Source organism: Aethalodelphis obliquidens, unplaced genomic scaffold, assembly GCF_003676395.1.
Source record: "Aethalodelphis obliquidens isolate GAN/ISIS:26980383/991018 unplaced genomic scaffold, ASM367639v1 scaffold6, whole genome shotgun sequence".
NCBI lineage: Eukaryota > Metazoa > Chordata > Mammalia > Artiodactyla > Delphinidae > Aethalodelphis > Aethalodelphis obliquidens.
This window is the reverse complement of record NW_020837950.1, coordinates 46,003,678-46,024,818: the sequence shown is the minus strand read 5'-3', so window position 1 is coordinate 46,024,818 and position 21,141 is coordinate 46,003,678. Positions and strand designations below refer to the sequence as shown.

General features: G+C 40.6%; 1 protein-coding gene across 1 annotated transcript in view; it reads left to right on the top strand.

Annotated features, from left to right (window-relative positions):
- Positions 1-17,084, top strand: part of CFI (complement factor I) — a 37,355-nt gene extending 20,271 nt beyond the window's left edge. Inside the window, exons 7-14 of the mRNA XM_027103499.1 lie at positions 2,324-2,347; positions 2,512-2,532; positions 5,379-5,414; positions 7,280-7,383; positions 7,554-7,657; positions 10,487-10,764; positions 15,195-15,299; positions 16,671-17,084. Coding sequence (XP_026959300.1) covers positions 2,324-2,347; positions 2,512-2,532; positions 5,379-5,414; positions 7,280-7,383; positions 7,554-7,657; positions 10,487-10,764; positions 15,195-15,299; positions 16,671-16,888 — 890 coding nt within the window. The 3' untranslated portion in view covers positions 16,889-17,084. The remainder of the gene's footprint in view (positions 1-2,323; positions 2,348-2,511; positions 2,533-5,378; positions 5,415-7,279; positions 7,384-7,553; positions 7,658-10,486; positions 10,765-15,194; positions 15,300-16,670) is intronic.
- The last annotated feature ends 4,057 nt before the right edge of the window (positions 17,085-21,141 follow it).

The following is a 21,141-nucleotide window of genomic DNA, read 5'->3' as shown; positions in this document are numbered from 1 at the left end:
GGCCTGTTAGTGAGTGAAATTGGGTCTCTAAGCAGAGGAACGGCATGATCTGACTTACATTTTAAATCACGATTACCCTGGCTGCTGGGTGGGGAATAGGCTGTATGAGGGAGAGGGGCGAAGCAGGGCAACCAGGGAGGAAGCTACTGCAATAATCCAGGGAAGAGATGATAGTGACTAGGGTAAGTTGGTAGGAATGGAAATGATGAGAAGCAGTCAGATTCTGGATATGTTTTGAAACTAGAGCCGAAAAGATTTGCTGATAGATTGGATGGGGGTGTGAGAACAAATGAGCAGTCAAGGGCGGCTCCAGGGGCTTTGGCCTGAGAATGGAAAGGATGGAGCTGCTTCTTCAAAGATGGGATGGGAAGGCTGCAGGAGGAGTGTGGGTCCTTGAATCCACCTCACTTACGGAACGAATCCAGGGGTGCGCTGGTAAATGTTTAACAGTTGGCTTTGAAGAGGGATGGGGACTCCCTGATTTGTAGCTTTTGCTAACTTCTGGGCTGTAAATTACTCCCACCGTGGGTGATTTCAAGCCATTGACATGATGTCACAGAACACAAACCGGGAAGGGACACAACAGCCTCCTGTGTAGTGGTAAAGTCCGTGTCAGGACACCACTGAATTACTGTTAATGGTTTATTGTAGGTTTTTGTACTCGTCTTACCTTTCCTTCTCAACAGCAAACACCTTTAAAACAGGATCAAATTATTTTTATGTTCCAAATGTCCCAGGTAAAGTGCCTTCCATATAAGCATTAAATAAATGTTGAAGATATGTATGGATAAGTTAATTGACATTAATTATGTATAATTGCTTGGTATGCCAAGTATTTGACTTTAATGAAATTTTGTTTAATTTTCCATTGATATCAGTTCTTAAAAGACACACTTTTTAGGATTTCAAATCACGTTAATTTATTTGAAGAGTATAAAGCAGTTGAGCAAAATACTTTAATTTGGTTAAATGTAGTGAAATTCTTAGTGAAGAGAGGAAAGAAAGAAATTTCAAAAAATTTTTCAAGGAGAAAGACAGTGCCCTGACTTTTGCCAGTGCAGCTTGATAGCTTCCCTCACCCTCAGTTTTACTGAGATATAATTGACATACAACACTGTAGAAGTTTAAGGTGTACAGCATGAGCTTGACTCATATACTGCAAAATTATTACCAAAATAAGTTTAGTTGATATCCATCACCTCATATAGTTACAATTCTTTTTCCTTGTGATGAGAACTTTCAGGATTTACTCAAAGCAACTTCCAAGTATACCATACAGCAGTGTTAACTATTGTCGCCATGCTGGTGACGTCACTAGCCCCAGTGCTTATTTACCTTATAACTGCAAGTTTGTACCTTTTGACCACCTTCACCCAGTTCCCCACCTTCACCCAATCCCCTAGCCCCCAACCCCTGCCTCTGGTAGCCACAAATCTGACCTCTTTTTCTATGAGTTTGGATTTTTTAGATGCCATATATAAGTGAAACCATACAGTATACAGCTTCTCTCTCTGAAGCTCTACAGTTTGATTTCACCACTTCAGTATAACAATATTTTGGGTTTCCTCTCTACCTCCTCCTCTTCTTCCCATCTCCCTCCCTCTTCTCCTCCTCAGAATTTGTTAGTTTATCAGGAAAAAAAAAAAAAGAATCCTACTGCAAGGGAATAACTACAACATAAAGCTTACTTTTAGTAGTAATTTCTTGAATCCGTATCAAAAATACATTTTGTCCACTGTCATTGTTACTTCAGTTTATCCATCTTTAGAGTGAGCTGTGCTTTGTATTTCAATAATGATTCTAATTTTTCCCTCTCTGAGAAAGGGCAAGTGAGAGCAGAGATGTGAAATAAATATATTAATATATTCATTGATCTCTCCTTTCAGGGAACAGATCAGAATCACTAAACCAAGGGAGGTTTGGAATATACCTTAATTTCATTTATCATTTATAAACCCACTTTTTATTAATATAAGCTAAAAAGAGTAAATAAATTTTGTTTAACTATATAATAAGTCTGCTGTTGGGTATGTATTCAAATATATCTAAAATACGAATCTTTTTTTAAAACTGAAGTTAAAATGATTTCCTTGCTGTGGTGAAACTGGTGTGTGTTTAAATGTAAGATGAAACATGTGTTAAGCAGTATTAAAAATCAGAGTATTTGGTTGTGCCCACAAAAAATGGCATAATGTGGTTCCCTTTTATCTTTTTGTAAATATTAAAATTGTTATACTATTACTGAAATATTAATGATTAGTGTATATTTAATTCAAGTGAAAATGATCTCTTTGCTACAGTGAGTTTTTTGTTTTGTTTTTAGGAACTGGACATCCTGAAATTAAAGGTAAATCTATTTTTACAATAGATTTAAATAAATAAATTTTGTAAATTTATATTACAAAATTGAGAAGAAGAATAAGGTGTTCTAGCTTGAAATGGTATGCATTTTTTTCCAAATAAAAATTATCCTTTGCTGTGGTAATTTTTTTGTTTTTGTTCTTTTTTCAGGCGATTTACATATGGCTCAAGGTAAAAAATTTATTAAATTTTCGGGATATTGCAGAATTGAAACAAAATACAAGCAAGCACTGCTGTTATCTTATATTTTAAGGTAACTATTAACTGAGGATGACATAACCGGTTTTAACATTTGTTTAGGCACAATGGCCTTTCCCCCCCCCCCAACCCCGCAGTGTGGTAAACTTTCATTCCCACACTCCCCGTTCACAGCCTGCTAGCCAAAAACCACCCAAGGCGCATTCCCTGCACATGTCACCTCTGCCAAATACCCTTCTCTTCCTTTGCTTTTTCCCCAAAACCAAGGCAGCTCCTGAAGAAATTGTCACCAGAGGAAAGATAACATCTTTTTATGACAGGTATTTCCTTATTTACTTTTGTAACAGATATCCCGAAATCTTCCAGCTCTTTAGGGTCATCCCTTTCTTCATTATTCATATAAAATGACTACTAAAAGTTTATCGTCCTCCTTAGGGTTCCTGAGTGACTTTTATATGCTCAAGATCAGCCCTGTTCTTAATGGCAATTTCAACTATTTCTTTGTATTCCCTCCCTCTTGTCATTTTGCCCTCCAAGGCTGCTGTCCTTTTTGTTTTGTTTTGTTTTTGTTTGTTTGTTTCCTCTTCTTTATCCCTTTTCCCCTTCCCTCCTTCTTGTCCTTCTTTCCTTCCTAGTTTCAGACCTCAGGGGCAAAGAGATGGCTTAATTATATTCCTTAGCTCATTGCACATGATCATCTCTGTCTTTTTGTTTGTATACATTCTTATCCAGTGTGTACTGTTACCTTGTGAGCATACATCTGTAATTCACATAGTATTGTGTTCTAGATCTTATATTTCCTTTTTGTCTTTTCACAAAGCGTTACGTTTTTAAGATCTGTCCATGTTGCGATGTTTCCATCTAATCTGTTGCTTCTAACTGCCACATGATAAAACGCTGTGGTGTTCATCTTTCACAAGTGACTCCCTACCTTCTCAGTAATGGACTCTCAGCCCGCACTCACAGTGCAGTGAATATCCTCTCCTTAAGGATGTGTGGGAGGATTTCCTTGAGACATCTAGCTGGGCCAAGAATTGTTGGGTCTTGGGGTATGCCTCTACTTAATCTGACAACCTAGGGCCTGCTCGTTCTCTGGCAGAGTGGTCCTCACCTCCACCGACAACACCCAAGGGCTTGCCTCAAACCCACTAATATTTAGTACTATGCAGCTTTCTAATTTTGCTAGTCTCATACTCTCCAGTGATATGGCATTGTTTATTAATCTGAATTTTTGTCGTAACCAATGATTTTGGGTTTCTCTTCATATGCATACTAGCTTTTTGAGTTTCCTCTTCCTTTCCTTTCTTCTGTCCTTTTTCCAGTTCACATCTTTGGCCTCATTTCATATTGGGACTGCAGTCTTCTTTCTTGTTGCATTCTAGATATTGATCCATTTTCAGTTTTAGACATGCAAATACCTTCTTCCATTCTGTCACCCATCTATTAACTTTAGCCAAGATTAAAGATTAAATTTAATCTTTAAATGTTTAAATCTTTATTTAATCAAAGTCATTGACTGTTTTTCTTACGGTCTGTGCTTTTGGAGTTTTATGCTGCTCTTCTAATATCCAGTATATCTCAGCTACACTGGACTTTCCCCATCTTCCTTTGTTGAGCATTTAATATGAAGTCTTCTCTTTGGTTCATGTTGTTACTTTTGTGAAAGCTCTGAGCAGAAAATAACCTAGATGTGTAGCATAACAGATACATGTATGTCTCTCCCCAAAAGAAGTTGGGAAATCCAGTGATAAAACACAGGATTGCTGCAGCAAAGTAACATTGCCCCTCTAGGCTGCACCCTCATCCAAGACAGAACAACACATTGTGGGAATTCACTTTTGGATCCTCAGGTCAAAGAACTGATGATCCTGTCCATGACTGAAATGTTCTAGGACAGTAGAGTGAAGATGGAATCATCCCATATAACTTCAAGCAAAGGTCTAAGAGAAAAAAAGGAAGAAGAGAGAATGTGTTTCTGTTTTTCTTTTTGTTTAACTTTTGACTTCTGCATCCCAGATGACTAATAATAACTATGCCTAACACTGAAACCAATTAAACATTGCATAACCCCTGTTAAGAGGTGCCTTAATATATACACAAAATGAGAAGACCCTTTTTAATGTCAGCTCAGGACTATTTCGGTCAGTGTCTATAACTGCTCCCTACCTTATATAAAGACCTTGCAGGGCTTCCCTGGTGGCGCAGTGGTTGAGAATCTGCCTGCTAATGCAGGGGACACAGGTTCGAGCCCTGGTCTGGGAAGATCCCACATGCTGCGGAGCAACTGGGCCCGTGAGCCACAACTACTGAGCCTGCGCGTCTGGAGCCTGTGCTCCGCAACAAGAGAGGCCGCGATAGTGAGAGACCCGCGCACCGCAATGAAGAGTGGCCCCCGCTCGCCGCAACTAGAGAAAGCCCTCGCACAGAAATGAAGACCCAACACAGCCAAAAATAAATAAATAAATAAATTAATTTAAAAAAAAAAAAGACCTTGCAAATGCAGAGTTGAAAGAGATGCTTTTCTTCTCTGAACTGGGCACTTCACCTGCTCTAAATGCAGAACTCTGCAGCACCATGAGTCTCACCATTCACTCGTGCCAACAGACACCTGTAGTTTGTGCCTGAAAATTTTCTTACATCGTTCATCTTGAGCCTTCACAATTACCTAGCTATAGAAAGGAAATAAGATTTTGTACTGTCCTTTTTAAAGGTAGGACAAGGTTTAGACAGATAATTATTAACGAAGTTTAAATGATTTTAATGATGTAATTCTTACTATAAACACGATATTAAACATTGGAACTTTTGTTTGATTCTAGAAGAAACAGAAATGTTGACTGCTGATATGGATGCAGGTAAGTTAGCATTATTCTTTCTTACTGGTCCTTCACGGGTTAAATTTGCATTTTAATGTCATTTGCGTGTGTGTGAGTATGTACGCATATATGCAATATAATTGATTCAAGCAACAATTACCTTTGATATCAACTTAACTAGAAAAGAATAACATTACTACTTTCCTTATCATTTTTAAGAAAAACAAGCATAAATGCTTCTTGAGAACTGCTTTTAAAATGGGCTAATTCAAAAAAAAAAAAAAAAGGGCTAATTCATATGGCTAGTTTTGAAATGAAAACAACACTCTAGTCCTACAAAAGATTTTTCTATTTGTTATGAGATTTGTTAGGTCAGTTTTGTCAAAAACAACCAGATTTCAAGTGTGACCCAGGACATACATTTTGAAATAGAAAAATAATAGATGTGAATTGAATGAACCTGCTCTTTTGCAATATTTTAAACCATGATAACAGGAGGTCTGCAAAGATCTGTATGTTGGCCAGTTCTGCACTGAGGGCCAAATTTAATTAAAGTATTAAGTTTCTGGGAAGACAGTAATTGATAAGAGCTTTTGAGTCAGACTGACTCGTATTAAATCCTGACTCAGTTATCTGTTAGTTGTGTGACCTTAGGTGAGTAACAAGCTCAAATGCAAATTAGGAATGAAGTATCTCCCTATTTTAGGAGGTTTAAAAACTGAAGTTCATGTAAGACTCCCTTCCAATTGCCAGGCCCAAAAACTATCAACAATTTTTTAAAAATCAGGCAATGCGTGAAAGATTTAGATCTCAAAGCTACAGATATTAGTTAGAGGGATTTCCAACAAAGGCCCTTTATTTTCTATTCAAGGTAACATTAATTTTCAGATACCACCCAAGCTGGTTTCATAGTCCTCAAATGATGGGGTCCCTCTTCTTTCAAAGGTCCAAGCAGAAATTTAAAAATTATCATCACACTCTTCCCCCAACACAGTTCTTAGGATGGATGGGACTCCCCCCAAATTCTTTTATCCACATTTGTTCACAACTTCTCTCCCTTGAGGACCTACCTCCTTCTTGTATGTTCAAAGTAATTGAGAATGATATTAATTTTCCTTTCTCATTTGGGATGGCAGAAATTTTTGTGACATGATAAAATAGAGCAAGAGAATAAGAAGAGCATCTTATACTTTTACTTTCTTCCTTTGTCATGAATTCTCTTGCAAATTCATGTCTTAAGCCTTGGTCTACCATGCCTCCCAGTGACAAACGTGCCTTGTCTGAGTGCTCACAGAGGAAGGAAATATCATCACATGTCAAGTGGCTAAAAACACAACCCCCCTCCCAGCCCACTGATCCTGGATTGTCCAGGGGTTCCTGGCACATTACCTCTCAGGGTTAATATGATGATTAAGTGATATAAACTATATACAAAGTACTTAGCATGGGGCCTGACAGAAAGTACTCAACGTTAACATCCTTAATGTTAATATTATTGAAAAGAGTCCCATATAAACAACCTCTAGAAAGTAAAAACTATGAAAGTAAGAAGCTGGAGTTCTGCATGTGACCCCCATCCTGAACTGTCATGGTAGTAATGCCTGGGCATGTGGCTTCTCTTATCTTCCAGAGGCTGGTAAATGTTTAACCCCTCAGGCAGCCTCTTTCTGCCACTAGTCCACCTTGGGCAGAACTTCAGAGAATCAAGCCAATTTTAATATTAAGCCAGAATTTTTAAACAAGGTGAATAGCACAGTTTAGCATCTAAAATAAGTTACTAATGAATCTGGCCTGTTTCATATTAGTTGTGACTCTGCTGTTTTTATGGCATAGATAATCAAGAAGTTTGCCCAGAAGGTAATGGTTTCAAAATCATAATGATGCAATCTCTTCCTTTCTTAAAGAAAGAAAATGGATAAAATCATTTTTCCCTAAACTGTCCTGTGGAGTTAAAAACAGCGCGCACATTCGAAGGAAACGAGTCATAGGAGGAAAGCCAGCAAAAGTGGTAAACCCGCACAAAAAGTTACAATGTCACTTCCCAGGAGCAGCCCAAGTTTGAAAAAATAGAGGTGGGGGTGGAATGTGGTAATTACAAGAGACTGAGAGCTTGCCATGGAAATATCTTCAAGCCACCTGTCTGGGAGGATGGCAGTGACCACACAAATGTCTTTACAGGGAGACTTCCCATGGCAGGTGGCAATTAAGGAAGGTGAGAAAATCAACTGTGGAGGAATTTATATTGGTGGCTGTTGGATTCTGACTGCTGCACATTGTGTCAGGTAAAAAAACGTCTCCAGTAGATGTTGGATTTCCTGAAATAATGAAGTTAGGTAATAGAGATTGTGGCAGGTGATAAATAAAAGCATATATAAGAAAAATAATTGACAAGTTCCACTCTATTATCTGCTAAACGCCCTTTGATATTCATGATCGGGACCCCAGAGGCCAATTCCCCAGAACCCACTGTGTTCCCCTCACACCAAACTGTTGATCCCAGCTGGCAAGGGCAGATCAAACCTGTAGGTACCAAGTTATTTCACTTGGCTCATTTGCATGGATCAAGGTCAGCCTGGAGAACAGGTTCAGAATTCTGCCCTCAGTTATGACCTTTAGAATGAACGAAGGACCATTTATTGAGCACCTCTCACAGACCAGATACTATGTCCAGCACTTTCATATATGTTATTTTGTTTTAATATTCTTAACAGTCCTAAGAGGTAAGTATTATTCCTCCCATTTTCTAGATAAGCAGACTGAGACTAGAAGTTACGTAACTTGGCTAAAGCAACACTACAAGTCAGTTGCAGAGCCAGGGTAAAATCAAGTTCAACGTATCTGACAGTAACTTAGATGAAGGCCTGCTTAGAAAATCCGCAGGTGACCCAAAGTTGAGAGAGATAAGAAATCTGTTGAATGACACCCATAAAAATCCTCATGGATTGGAGCAATGCACCAACTCTAAGTTCTTCCTTCTGAATGACCCTTTTCTCTTGGCTTCTGTTACACAACACTCTCCTGGTTTTCTACCTACCTCTCTGGTCACACCTTCTCTGCCTTCTTTGCAGCTTCCTCCTCCAGTGACTGAGCATTATTGCCCCCCTGAAATACCTGAGTTCCTCAAGGTGTATCCTGGCTTCCTCTTCTCTTCTTACTTCTTCTTCCTAAAATTTTCTGTCCTTTAAAATACCACTGTATGCTGACACAACGCTATTTCCAGCCTAGACCTCTTCTCCAACCCTGACCCTACAGTACACTGACTATCTTGGCTCTATCAGAAGTAAATCAAATTCAAAAGGTCTAAGACCGAGCTCATGATATGCCCCTTCCCCCAGATACGGCCCTGACCCAGTGTTCCCTATCTCAGCAAATGACAGCACCATTCATCTAGCTACACGGGGCAGAAATCTAAAAATCTTCGCACTTCACTCCCTTAACCCTACCATAGCTCAGCCAGTGTATCACCAACTCCAGATGGCTTCTTTAATGTCCAATTATTTAATTCTCAAAACTTCTTTCCACTATTACCCTGCTCCCACCTCTTTCCTGGATTATACCAACTGATTCTGAATTGGCTTACCCACTGTCACTGCCCAGCACTGCCCCCATCTATCCATTGCCTACTGTGCAGCAAGAGTAGTAGTTCCATACCTGGTTTTGACCACTTCTCACTTAAAATTCGACGGCTTTGCATTCCTCTTGGGATAAAAAAACTAAACAAAATGTTTAACACAGCTCATTAGGCCCCGAGTGATGTGACCCCTATTTACCTTTGCCGATCTCGTCTTGCCCCACAGCGCCACTTCTTGCCCCTATTCCACCTGCTCTGGCCTTCTTTCCATTATTCAAGTGTACCTTGCTCCCTGCTGCAAAGAGACCTTCACATATGGTTTCCCATGCCTGAAAGCATCTTTCCTACCTTGTTTCCCCAGTTAGTGCTACTTGTTATTCAGATCTCAGCTCAATCTTCACTTCCTCAGAGAACCTTCCCCCACTCCCTAAAGTCTAAGCCCTCCTGATATGTTCTCAGAACCCATGTGCTGTGAGTTCCTCTCACTTTTTACAGTAGAATACATATCTTCACTGGTGTGATTATCCACTTAATGCTGCATCCTTTCCTAGACCCTGAGTTCCATGAAAGCAGGAACTATTTGCAATTTGCTCATTTCTGCATCCCAGTGGCTAACACAGTGCCTGGTAATAGTAGGTACACACTAAATATTTGTTAAGTAAATTGAATGGATCAACAGTTAAACATTAAACAATATTCAGGACCTCTGATCCTGAAAAACAACCAAAAGTAATATGAAACACAGCATTCTTGGAACTCTACATTTAAATAAAAGCATCTTGAACACTCATTAGTTCCTAGGACATCACTGTTTAACTGTAAGGTGATTCCCTGAGAAAGTGATGGTAGACACCCAATTTGCTGGAAACCACGAGGTGAAAATTGATATGAAAATAGAGTGAGGCATCGGGACAGGCAATATTTAGCTCATTCACCATCTCAACCAAATTCTAAAACAGCTGCTGTGTTCCAGGTATAATACTCAACACAGGCATCTATCTATAGATGATAAGACCCTATCTTTGACTTCAGGTAGCACAAACAGGAAGAAAGGCTTGTGAGCAAATAAATACAATGCAGAGTTAGGATGAAGTCAGTTTTAAAGGTCAGAATGATGACAGCTGTGGTCTTCACCCTGGGAACCTCTGGGGTTCTGTGCTCTGACTCCCTATTTCCTCAAGCACATTTCTTGCTAGACGCCTTCTGGTCTCTGCTTAAACACCTTCAGTGCCGGTGCTCTTACTTCAGAGGCAGCCAACTCATTCTAATTCTGGCATATCTGGTAGTTAGCAAGATCTTTATGTCCCTAATATTGAGCAGTTAGATGAACTATTCCTCTCTTCATTTACCTGCGGACTTTAATTCTGTCCTAAGCAAATTTAATTGCACTGTTTCATGACAGCAAAGATAAAAAAAAAAAAATCCGGGAAAATGAAAAACTTCCTTAAAAAGGGAGAATTTAAAGATGAAGCATCAGAAGTCCAATTTATAGTTGTTTTTTTTCTCAATATATTTATTTCCCTTTTCCTTTCTGTTACAGAATCAGCAGAATTCGTCGTTACCAAATATGGACATCATTTACAGACTTGTTAAGACCTGACTCTCAGATAGCTGTTCAGTTGGTAAATCAAATTATTATCCACGATAAGTACAATGGAGCCACCTACCAAAATGACATAGCTTTGATTGAAATGAAAAAACACCCAAGACGAAAAGAATGTGTGTTGCCTCATTCCGTCCCTGCCTGTGTCCCCTGGTCTCCCTATCTATTTCAACCTAATGATAAATGCATCGTTTCTGGCTGGGGTCGAGAAAAAGGTATGTTTTACAGTTTGTTAATCAGAATCCAGGGGCTGAAAAATGAATAGGAATAGAAATGCATAGGAGCTAATCTCCTAGTGTCCAGAGAGAAACATTGCATCAAATCCAGAAAAGTGAATGTCCAGCCAAGGCCAGCTCATGGGCATAGGACCTGTGTGGTTGCCCATGGGCTCTGGGCACCGAAGAGACTTGTGCTTGGTGTACTGCTCTATTGTCACCATCAAGAAATTCTTAATAAATTTTGCAGGGGCCCCACCTCACATTTTCAATTTTCACTTGGTTCTGCAAATTATGTAATTGATCCTGACCTAGAGTTTCAAAGGATACCTATACTCTGTGATATAGAAAAAAATAGAGTGACGGGGGACATATAGCATGGGCCTTCTGGATTTGTTGGAATGATATGGATGAAAGATAAAAAGGTTTTCAAAGGGATAATCATAGTATATGCTGAGTCAGTGATCCCACAACCCTTCAGCTTTCTCTGCTGCCCTCCCCTATTCTCCATGCCTCACACCTCCACATCCCACAAAGAGAAAGAGAACATGAAGAATTCATTCTTTGAGCTTCTAAGAAGACTTGAGGTGAAAATTCATATGAATAAGAGATGTAGACCCTTAGGGACAAATTATTAGCAAGACATGCTAAATTGGAGATAGATTAGAATTAATTTAGGCCATGCTTTTCCCTTCTTCTCGAAGTCAGCCTAGAAATTTAGCTTCCTTTCGACCTCTTAAACTCTTTGTAAATAACTTCACTGCATTAGTCTAATAGACTCCTATTCCAACACATTCTTTATAATTGCCATATTGAAAAGTATAAAATACGCATGTAAATGAACCTGGATTTGTGGTATGTTTGAATACCCAAGATTTACAAAATACTAAAATTTTATTAGTAATTAATTCATCCAGAAAGTATTATGTCCTTATATTCGTTCTTTTTTTTTAATTAAATTTTTTATTGGAGTATAGTTGATTTACAATGTTGTGTGAATTTCTGCCATACAGCAAAGTGAATCAGTTATACATATACATATATCCACTCTTTTTTTAGATTCTATTCCTATATAGGTCATTACAGAGTATAATAGAATTCTCTGTGTTATATATTAGGTTCTTGTTAGTTATCTATTTTATATATAATAGACTTTGTATGTCTACTATGTCATATGTCAATCCCAGTCTCCCAATTTATCCCCTCCCTCCCCTTTCCCCTTGGTAACCATAAGTTTGTTTTCTACATCTGTGACTCAATTTCTGTTTTGTAAATAGGTTCATTTGTACCATTTTTTTACATTCCACATATAAGCAATATCATGTGATATTTGTCTTTGTCTGACTTACTTCACTCAGTATGACAATCTCTAGGTCCATCCATGTTGCTACAAATGACATTATTTCATTCTTTTTATGGCTGAGTAATATTCCATTGTATATATGTACCACATCTTCTTTATCCATTCCTCTGTCTATGGACATTTAGGTTGCTTCCATGTCCTGGCTATTGTAAATAATGCTACAATGAACACTGGAGTGCTTGTAAAAATTAGAATTATGGTTTTCTTTCTCCACACCCTCTCCAGCATTTGTTGTTTGTAGATTTTTTGGTGATGGCCATTCTGACCGGTGTGAGGTGATACCTCATTGTAGTTTCAATTTGCATTTCTCTAATAATTAGTGATGTTGAGCATCTTCTCATGTGCCTCTTGGCTGTTTGTTTTTTTAACATCAACATTTTAATATTTTATGTCATTTTATTTTGGCTGCACCTTGAGGCTTGTGGGATCTTAGTTCCCCAACCAGGGATTGAACCCTGGCCTTTGGCAGTGACAGCGCAGAGTCCTAACCACTGGACAGCCAGGGAATTCCATGTTCTGTTTTTTAAAAACTTTTATTATGTACATTCACATGTACTCACAAAAGTAGAGATAAAAGTAAAATAGACCTACCTTTCCTCACGCATGCCTTCACAGTTATCAACATTCCACCATTCTTGTTTTAGCTCCCTGAATTGATCATAATCACAATCGGATAATTAGGAAAGTTTATTCGTAAAGGAGTTAATAACAAAGATGTAGGTGGGAGGTTGGGGAACCACAAGGGCTATGCAGGAACCCAGGACTAACAGTACCAGAACTGAGACCTTTCCTGGATCTGAAGGTATAAGGTGAAGGAGAAGTTACCAGAAGGAGAGTCTTAGGTAAAGCAGGCTACCTTGAGAGAAGTAATGACCTTGGGTTGAAGGTTATAGCCAGCCCCAATCTCACTATCCTCTCTCCTTCCCTCCTTCCCTTCTGCTGGAGTCCTCTGCTGGAAACCAGAGGTGAAGGCATTCCTATCGAGGCAATCCCTCCAGCTTAGGCTCTCAGGGCAGAGGGCAGGGCATTGAAGGGTGGAGAAAGGATCCGAAAGAGAAATCAGGAGCTTTTCAACATATTCCCCCACATGCACTTACTTTTTCCTGGAGCATATCAAATCAAATCCCAGCTATCACGTAATTTTACCCATGAATACTCCAGTATACATCTTTACCAGGTAAGGACTTCAAAAACAAAAACAAAACCACAACACCCTTTATACTCAACAAAATAAAAATGATTCCGTAATATCGTCTAATAACCAGCTGTGTTGAACGTGCCTTAATTATTTACAAAAAATTTTTACAATCAGATTATTTCCATTGGGATTCAAACAGTGTCCACACATTGCATTCAGTGGCTATTTTTCTTAAATCTCTTTTAATCTAGAACAGTTACCTCTTCCTTTCATTTAAAACGTATTTATTTTAAATGGAACTGGGTCATTCTTATTTTAGAATTTCCACACCTTGAGTCTGGATGATTGTATCCTTGATGTGGCATTTAACATGTGCTTCTATTCCATGTATTTTCTATAAACTAGTAGAGATATTCTTATGCACTGATTTATTTATTAACCAAATGTGATTCAGCACATTTATTGAGCCCTTTCTGTGAGTGCAAGATAGTAAGGCTAAAGTGCTAAGGTCTCACTGCTGAAAAATATGGACCCAGCCAACAAACAGGAGATGCTGAGGCTACAAAGTGGGATGGCAAAGGCCAGCTCTCAAGGGACTTACAGTACAGAGACGCCATCAGACGTGAATGCCCCCACCAGACAGCAGAACGTGACAGAGGCTTCAAGAAACATACAAAACAAGAGTTCAGGGGAGGAAGCAATCTCCCGATTCTTAAAAATCTCTCACATGTTACAAGAGCTCCCAGTTTTTGAAGGCGTATCTTGAGTTAGGGGAAATAATAAATTACTAATTTTTGAAAAGCTGTTATCCTGAATAAGGTAGTCATATTAAGACTAACTTGAAGTAGGATTTGAGGGAGAAAAAAACTCTTTCCTGATTTGCTACATACATTGGTGGATTTGTTTCTTCCTCTGCTTCCCAGAAGAGAAGAATATTAGTCCTACAGTTAACTACTACATGCTCAATACACTGCTAGGGTCTGTGGCGGTGTCCTCTCAGGATAAGCAAGAGGTCTCTGTCCCCAGGTAGTTTAGAGATTAATTGAGGAGCCACGTCATTTGGCATAAAATATTTAGTGTATAATAGAATTACTGAGTTCCTGCATTAATTACATAAATATTTATTAAGTAACTGATCTGTGCTAGCATGAGGCTGGGTGCTGGTGCAGCAGTGAATGAATCAGGCCTAGCCCCTGCCCTCTTAGAGCACATAAAAGTTGCTGCAAGCTGGGAGAAAGGAAGAGGGGAGACAGGGCAAAAATTTACTCCTTGTACCTGAGACATCTCACCCTGTGTTCTTAGGTTGTTGTCATCTTCCCTGGACTGTCAATCAGCAACAGCACCTGGTCCTTGTCTTTCCTTGGACCAAGTTCAAGTCCCAAATCTGTGACTTAAAAGGAAAGGAAATCCTAAATCCTCTTTCAATCACTTTCAGATCGTTTAGGAGATAGAGTTCCTCACAGAAGCAAAAACACATAGATACTGGTAACCTCATATGTATTTCCTTCATCTTAAATTCTTATATTAAAAAGTTGTTTGCACTCTAACAAGCCCTTTCAAGGAAATAAGGGACTATAAGAAGACAGGAGCTATTTACGTAAGCTGATAACAGATTCCTAGCCATCCCCCAGCCCTGCCACTGGACTCAGTGATCAGAGTGGAATAGTCTATCCTATTCATCTCACAGTACCCAGGCCAGACGTTCAATAATGCCCCTTGACTATTTTTAGAAAGACAATTCTAGAAACTGGGGATACCATCAGTTGTATGACTAAGTTTGCTAATCAATTATCCTCAAAAGTTTACATATGTATTAAAGAAAATATATATTCTTATATGTTCCTAATGGTTTACTAAATTATGAAAGTAAATACTTAGAGCTCTCATTTGTAACTTCAAAATGTCTACTTGTTTTCTCTCTTTGTTTAGATAACCAAAAAGTCTATTCACTTAAGTGGGGTGAAGTTCACCTAATAGCAAACTGCTCTAAGTTCTACCCAAATCGCTACTTTGAAAAAGAAATGGAGTGTGCAGGTAAGCACTGAGTGGCTTCTCAGAAATGTCTCTACACTCACTAACCAAACATGTTTTTCCTCCCCACTGAGTCACCCCCTTTATCTGGGCCTCCAACTCTTTCCTTTGGTCTCTGGCTCTTGCATCATCAAACTCTTTCAGCCCCTTTCCCTCAGCTCAAGTTCCACAATCTGATACCAAGAGGAAAAATCTTCCTTAAGCCATTATGCAGCAGTCTAGCAAGGTGATTGAGAGCACAGCCTCTGGAACCAGACTGCCTGGGTTTACATTCCGGTTTTTACCAATTACTACATGTGTGACCTTGAGCAAGTTTCCTCACCTGCAACCTTGGTGATCTTAATAGATGAGGAAAGTGAGATGCAGAGCAGCTATATAAGTTGCCCAAGTCTTACAGACGACAAGTGGTATATTCGGGATCAAAACCCAGACTTCTAAGTAAAAATCCAAATGATCTCATTTCAAATGCGTCCAGTTGGAAGTAAATTCTCCCTCCTCAGAAATCCCTTTATACTTCCCACAATACCTTCCACTCTCTCCTTTAAGATCACAGGGATGCTACTGCTACTACCTAACACAACTACAGCAGTCCCTACTTTTGTTGGTGACCCAAAGGCAGGGTACCAGCCAGAGTAGTGCATTTAGGACACTTTATTGAAACCATTTATAAATAGTGGGTTATAGAAAAAGGCAGAGTTATTGACCTCCTATAACTTCTTGGATACAGTGATTTAAAATCTTAGAAAGTCATAAGAGTGAGAAGAAAGTAAACAGGCCATTTCCTGTGCCCTCCCATCTTGAAATGGAGTTCAGGATTACAGAGGACAAAAGGGGCAATAGCACAGTTAAGAGGACAAGCTCCGAGGTCTGGCTGCCTGGGTTCAAGTCCAGGCTCTGCCACTTATTAGCTGTATGACCTTAGACAAGTTAGTTAACTTCTCTGTGTCTTGTCTCATCTTAAAATAGGGATAATAATGATACTTCTCTCATAGGGTTGTGGTGAGATTTAAAACAATGAATGACTAATACATATTAAGCACTCAATGATCACTAGGTACTTCTATTATTTTCCCACTCAGCCTTTGAAGCTACTTTCAGATTGCTATCTCATCATAGTATATGCTTCCACAAAGTAGAGGAAGGAGGGGGAGCCCTTGCTAAACTTGGAGAATGAGTAGAAGACACAGCATTTCCCAACCTGCATCTCTACAAGTCCGTGGGCCCGCTCTGTAAGGGAGCGCACGTGTTATTGCCTGTTAGGCAAGTGTAAGAAAGTCAGTGTCAGTACAGTCATTGGTGGAAGAGGCAGGAAGTCGGCATGGCAGCCTTGACAAATGGAAGTAAATGATTTTCTTTTTCCTTGGTCTTTCTCAGGTACAGATGATGGTTCTATTGATGCCTGTAAAGGGGACTCTGGAGGCCCCTTAGTCTGTAAGGATGCCAACAATGTGACTTATGTTTGGGGTGTTGTGAGTTGGGGTGAGAACTGCGGAAATTCAGAGTTCCCAGGCGTTTACACAAAAGTGGCCAATTATTTTGACTGGATTAGTCTTCATGTAGGAAGGTCTCGTATTTCTCAGCACAATGTATAAAAAACTGTGCTCTCTTCTTTCTACTCTTTTTCTCTCAGGAGTTACATTTTAATTGAAATGATACTGCATAAGTAGTACTTCTTCAAGGAAAAAAAATAAAGGCAATTTTATTGGACATTTTTTTAAAGGTCTCTACAAAGTTTATGCCTTTTTGGAATTCTGTACAATTCTCAAATAAAAATTCTAGTCAAGCATACATATTTTATTTATTAGAAAATGTGATTGGGCTTCCCTGGTGGCGCAGTGGTTGAGAGACCGCCTGCCGATGCAGGGGACACGGGTTCGTGCCCTGGTCCGGGAAGATCCCACATGCCGCGGAGTGGCTGGGCCTGTGAGCCATGGCCACTGAGCCTGCGCGTCCGGAGCCTGTGTTCCGCAACAGGAGAGGCCACAACAGTGAGAGGCCCACGTACCGCAAAAAAAAAAAAAAAAACAAAACCACAAAACACAGCTTAGGGACTTCCCTGGTGGCACAGTGGTTAAGAATCCGCCTGCCAATGCAGGGGACACGGGTTTGAGCCCTGGCCCAGGAAGATCCCACATGCTGCGGAGCAACTAAGCCTGTGCACCACAACTACTGAGCCTGCGCTCTAAAGCCCGCAAGTCACAACTACTGAAGGCTGCGTGCCTAGAGCCCGTGCTCCGCGACAAGAGAAGCCACCGCAATGAGAAGCCCGTGCACCTCAACGAAGAGTAGACCCTGCTCACCACAGTTAGAGAAAGCCCACGTGCAGCAACTAAGACCCAACAAAGCCAAAAATAAATTAATTAATTAATTTAAAAAAAACAGAAAAAACACAGCCTAGTTGCAGCCACCCATAAGTTCCCATTCCAAGGCATTTAATCGTTCAGACAAGAATCAGCACAAAACAGCATATTTTGTATTTTCATAATTTGTTTTGATAATTTTGACCATAGTTTCTTTCCCTAGTTCCTCTTTCTATTTTTTCTTCCTGCACTACAATTGTGTTTTCTCCCCAGTACTCCATGGACACGTCTCTTGTGAAGTTCACCAATAACCTACATGTTATTAAATCCAGTGATCAATACCCTGTCCTCACCTTCTTGCACACCCACTGAAGTGATGGTTCTATCTTTCTTAGACACACTGGAATGTAGCGCTCTCCTGCTGCACTTGCCTGTTCCTTCTTAGTCTCCTTTGCTGCTGCTTAGTTACCTGACCCCCTACGGCTTAGACCCTGTTCGCTCCTCTTTACATGCTCACTTTTTAGAGGATCTTATCTAGTCCCATGGCTTAAAAGCCGTTTCTATGCTGACGACTTCCAAGTTTATTTCCAGCTCTTATCTCACTTCTGAACTACAAATTCAGTGCAAGCTTCTCAAACATGGTATGTCTGAAATTGATTTTCTAAATTTTCCCTGAAATCTGCTTCTTCTGGACTCCTCCCCATTTTAGCTGGTAAGAACTCTCTATCTTTCCAACCGTTTAAGCCAAAACCTCAGTGTTATCCTTGAGTCTTCTTTCCCTTTATACCACATTCAGTCCATCAGTAAATCCTGTTGGATCTACCATGACGTTACATCTAGAACGTGACCACTTTTCACACCTCCACTGCTTCCTCCTTGGGCCAAGCCATAATAATATCTTACCTAGTTTATAATGTCCTAACTGGCTTCCTGACTTCCTCTCCTGTCCATCCACAGTCAAAGTATATATAGACAAACTAGCCATTTGCTAGCAGGCAAGACCTGGAAGCTGTGGGTTTGCAACCAAGTGTCTGTCTCGATAATAACAGGTTTTGCTGAGTAGATGAAAGTGCTCTGTAAAGAAGCCTCAAATGCTATTTGGGAGAAAAGATGGAAGTGGGTCATCTAGGAGTTATGTGATATGGTCAGTTAGGGCTGGCTTCACCAGCAAGCATCCTGTGCCAATGCACAAGGCCCTGAACCTAGAAGGGTTCCAGACTTGCTTTTGTATCTCCCGTTATCACCTTGAAGTTCTTAATAATTTTTGAACAAGGGGCCTTGCATTTTTACTTTGTGCTGAGCCCTGCAGATCATGTAGCTGGTCCTGTGGTCAATGCCACACCCTGGTATCTGACAGCAGGAATTCAGAGGAAAAAGTAAATCTTGGAATCGTTGCAGCAGAACAAATATCTAATGATTGATTATGAAAGAATGTGAAAATAAAACTTAGAATCTTGTTTTCTGGAAAGATGGCAGTGATTTCCATGAAGAACACAGTAGAAAAGGAGATCTGTTTGAGAGAAAAAGAGAAGATCTCTATCAGCCAGAGGAAATGGAGTTTGAGAATTTAATCCCTAAGGAAAGATGCGACAACAAAGACTAAATCTGAATCCTCAGAGCTGAGGCTGTATTTAGGGTAAAGAAATTAGATGAGATCACCAAGGAGTAAATGTATACAATAAAGGTAAAAAGGAGAGATTTGGGGTGGCTATAACAGGGCTGGAACCAGGTAACATTACTATACAGTATTCTGTCTTTTTTTCTGAAGACTTATTCCCATACCAGTGAGTTTCTCTGAAAGAGCCGAGCCTGGTTTAAATGTTCCCCTGGTGCAGCTAGGTGGGACCTCAGAGGTAATCTGGTACAACATCCAAACTTCAGAGATGAGAAACCCAAAGCTCCAGAAAGCTTAAAAAAAAAGAATTCTGTTTCTTTTTCCCAACTGTTGAAATGTGCTGTCCAAAAATTAAAGAAAAAAAAAATCTTTGGCATCTGGTGATGGCAGAAAGAGACCTTGGGAAGTCCCTGGAGGTCCAGTGTTAGGACTCGGCGCTCTCACTGCCAGGGTTCGATCCCTGGTGGGGGAACTAAGATGCCGCAAGCCACCTTGATTTGACTGGATACTGTCACACGACTGCTCTGCGGGCCCCTCAACTCCTTTACTGTAAAAAGGATAATACCTCTCAAGCACATTTCTCCTCTTCCTTCCACTGTAGTTCAAGTTGATCACAGCCCAAGGGTGCCTGGCTGAGCATCTGAGGGCAGACTTAAGGCAGGCCGGTCTCCACTAACCTAGCCTGGGGTTGGGCTCATCTGGCGACCACCTTTTTTGTTTCTAATTCGCCCAAAGTTTGTATTCCTGAAAAGCGGTGTTCTGAGTGTAAGAGATCAAGTCCATGAAGTGCCTGGCACAGACTAAGCTCTAAATAGAGAGATAATTCTTATGAGCTCTGCACTGCACATGTATTATAAACTCATGAAGCTTGTAAGAAACACAAAACGGCAAACTAGAATTTATTGGTAATTCTTATAGAAAGGACACATCTTTTCTCAACACTTGCAATACGGCCCTGGATCTTACTGTGAAATTCTTGGAAACTGCCAGGATACTAAGATAACTATTTATAGCTCTGGTAGAAATTACTGCAATTGTTATTTAAGGATTCTGCGCTGCACTGGGAAAAAATACAGGGAAATGTCACTGGAGCCATCAAGTTACAAAATATCTTGAGTAGGAAAACTGTGCTTTCCTTTTTTTTTTAAAACTCCGTTGAAGTATGGAGGACGGCTTCTTCCTTACCAGGGAAGAAAACTCATGGTTTTATTGTCAAACCATTTTCTTCTTCCAAAATTTCTAAACTAGCATCTAGCTCGTCTTTGTCAGCCAGGCACCACCACAGCCTTGGGTTAACATGTTCCAATCCCGTTCCCCCAACGGCGGCCACCGCGGTTAGAGAGGACCGGGTAAGGACCCGAGGAGGTGAGATGCGCGTTCGGCCCACGTAACCCGCAGAATCACGATTTCAAGCAGCGCTCTCTACAGGGGATTACGGGTAGGGAGGGTGGGGGGTGGCTCATTTCTCTGACGTTGTCTACACCCTGAAAAGCTTGTCGCTCGGGGTGACTGGGCTGCACCCCGACAGGTCAGATGAGGTCACAAGGGTTCGCCACCTGACTGCACCCTACAACTACCCAGGGAGCTTTCAAAAAATACCGATGTCCACTGACACCGGGACGAACTAATCTGCCTGTCTGGAGTACGGGGCCCGGCATAGGTATTTCGTTAGTACCACGAACCCCAAAGGTAGTACTAACGAGGGCCAAGTGAGCCGGCCTCAGGGGCGCGCCGCGACCACCACGTGGGTGGGGAGGACGCACCGGCCGCTCTGGCCCGCCTACCCCGCGCCTCTGACGCACCACGCTTGGCGCAGGCGCACAGGAGCCGCGGCCCGCCCAGGTGGGCGCGTGTGCCGCTCCCTGATCTCTGCCGAGGCACTGTGTTCCAGCGGGAGCTCGTTGCAGGCGGTGAGGGCCCGCCTCCCAGC